The sequence below is a fragment of the Arachis duranensis genome, chromosome 10 (assembly GCF_000817695.3).
Source record: "Arachis duranensis cultivar V14167 chromosome 10, aradu.V14167.gnm2.J7QH, whole genome shotgun sequence".
NCBI lineage: Eukaryota > Viridiplantae > Streptophyta > Magnoliopsida > Fabales > Fabaceae > Arachis > Arachis duranensis.
In genome coordinates, this window is record NC_029781.3 from 85,174,459 (window position 1) to 85,175,890 (window position 1,432).

The 1,432-nt window shown below is 38.1% G+C and overlaps 1 protein-coding gene across 1 annotated transcript; it reads right to left on the reverse strand.

Annotated features, from left to right (window-relative positions):
• Window positions 1–307: 307 nt before the first annotated feature.
• Window positions 308–1,171, reverse strand: LOC107470575 (uncharacterized). Its single transcript, XM_016089973.3, has one exon. It carries the CDS (start codon window positions 1,023–1,025, stop codon window positions 489–491), a length of 537 nt encoding a protein of 178 aa, XP_015945459.1. The 5' UTR covers window positions 1,026–1,171; the 3' UTR covers window positions 308–488.
• Window positions 1,172–1,432: the final 261 nt, after the last annotated feature.

Sequence of the window (1,432 nt, forward strand, 5' to 3'; positions counted from 1 at the left end):
TTATAAAATGATATATATTTATCATAAAAAATATTTTTTTAATAATAAAATAGAATAATCAATCAATAAACTATAACTCAAATAACATAGTTTTTTCATATTTACTTAAAAGTCACAAATTCAAATCTTATTCCTAGTTTAAAAAAAATGGAATAATTAGAGCAACACCACAAATATTACAATCTATTAATAATTAGAGCAAACCACAAATATTACAATCTATCAAGAAGAGCTGATTTATCACTTATGAAGAGTATAAATATAGTCTTTTTTTTTTACTTTTTTTTTTTTTAATATGTATCTTTTTGTTATTCACAGTATCTTTCAGTTTGACCGACTAAATACTAATTTAGTCACGGATATAAGCTTCATTTAAAAATTTATTATTGGCTAATAGATTATTATATGCACAAGGCGGCGAAATTTAAACTTCTGACACTTGCTTAAGTGTAACGAGCTTATCACTCGATCAAAAGGCCAAATCATTCTCAGAAAAGCCCAAACCCGGCCCATTCAGCATCACCAACGAGTCGGGGCGAAGATGCAACCGAAGACGACGACGTCGAAACCCGAAACGGCGATAACGACTTTCTCGACGATAACGACCACCGCGAAAGCGTCTCGAGCTCCGAAACACTTTGAGATTCCTTATCGGGTTTCGCAAACCGTTTCGAACCCGCCTTCTTGCTCGACAATCTCCTTAGCAATGGCGAGAAGAAGCACCCCGCCGACACGGTTTCCGGTCGGGTAATAAGCGACCGGTCGAACCTCCACCGGTCGGACCGTACTCTCGGACTCGACCGAAAGGATCTGGTCCGCCGCTCAGCCAAGGAAAATGGATATAACCCTGCCGGAGGTGGCTTGAGCTTTGGCGATGGTGGTTCCGGCGACTGAACCTGTGGTCCTTGGTGGTCGTGATGGTTATGGTAGTTATGATGGTTGTGGTGTACTGGTACACCAGGATTTATCTCCCACTTGAATGGAACTGCACCTGGCTTTCTAAATGAACCATCTTCCACACCCATTCTATTCTAAAGAGTAGAAGAAACTTGGGATTTGTTTTTGTTTAGTGTGAGCGAGGTGCATATTTATATGGTGGACAACTAAGTTGCAAGTGAGGGGCATGAGTATGATTATTGTGTTTGTGCGAGATTGAAGGCATGGATTAGTGTGGGACTTGTTGCGGGTGCATTTTGTTTTTGAGTTTGTTGACTTCCTTATGTTAATAAGGCAGCTATCTTAGAACATTACCATGTGAGTAAACCTTATCTTCTTAGACTTTTTGCTACATATTATAAAGGTTCTCATGGTCATGGACGTGGGTTCTTATCATGATTTTAAATGTATGGAAAAATGACGTTTCCTACTTTAAGGGAACTAATTTTCTCCAAATTTTAGTTATTGTTTGTCTCTTATAAGCTTTTTTTTTTTT

Bases quoted from the DNA above. Each gene is read 5' to 3' on its own strand.
- LOC107470575 (XM_016089973.3), bottom strand. From the start codon at position 1,025: ATGGGTGTGGAAGATGGTTCATTTAGAAAGCCAGGTGCAGTTCCATTC.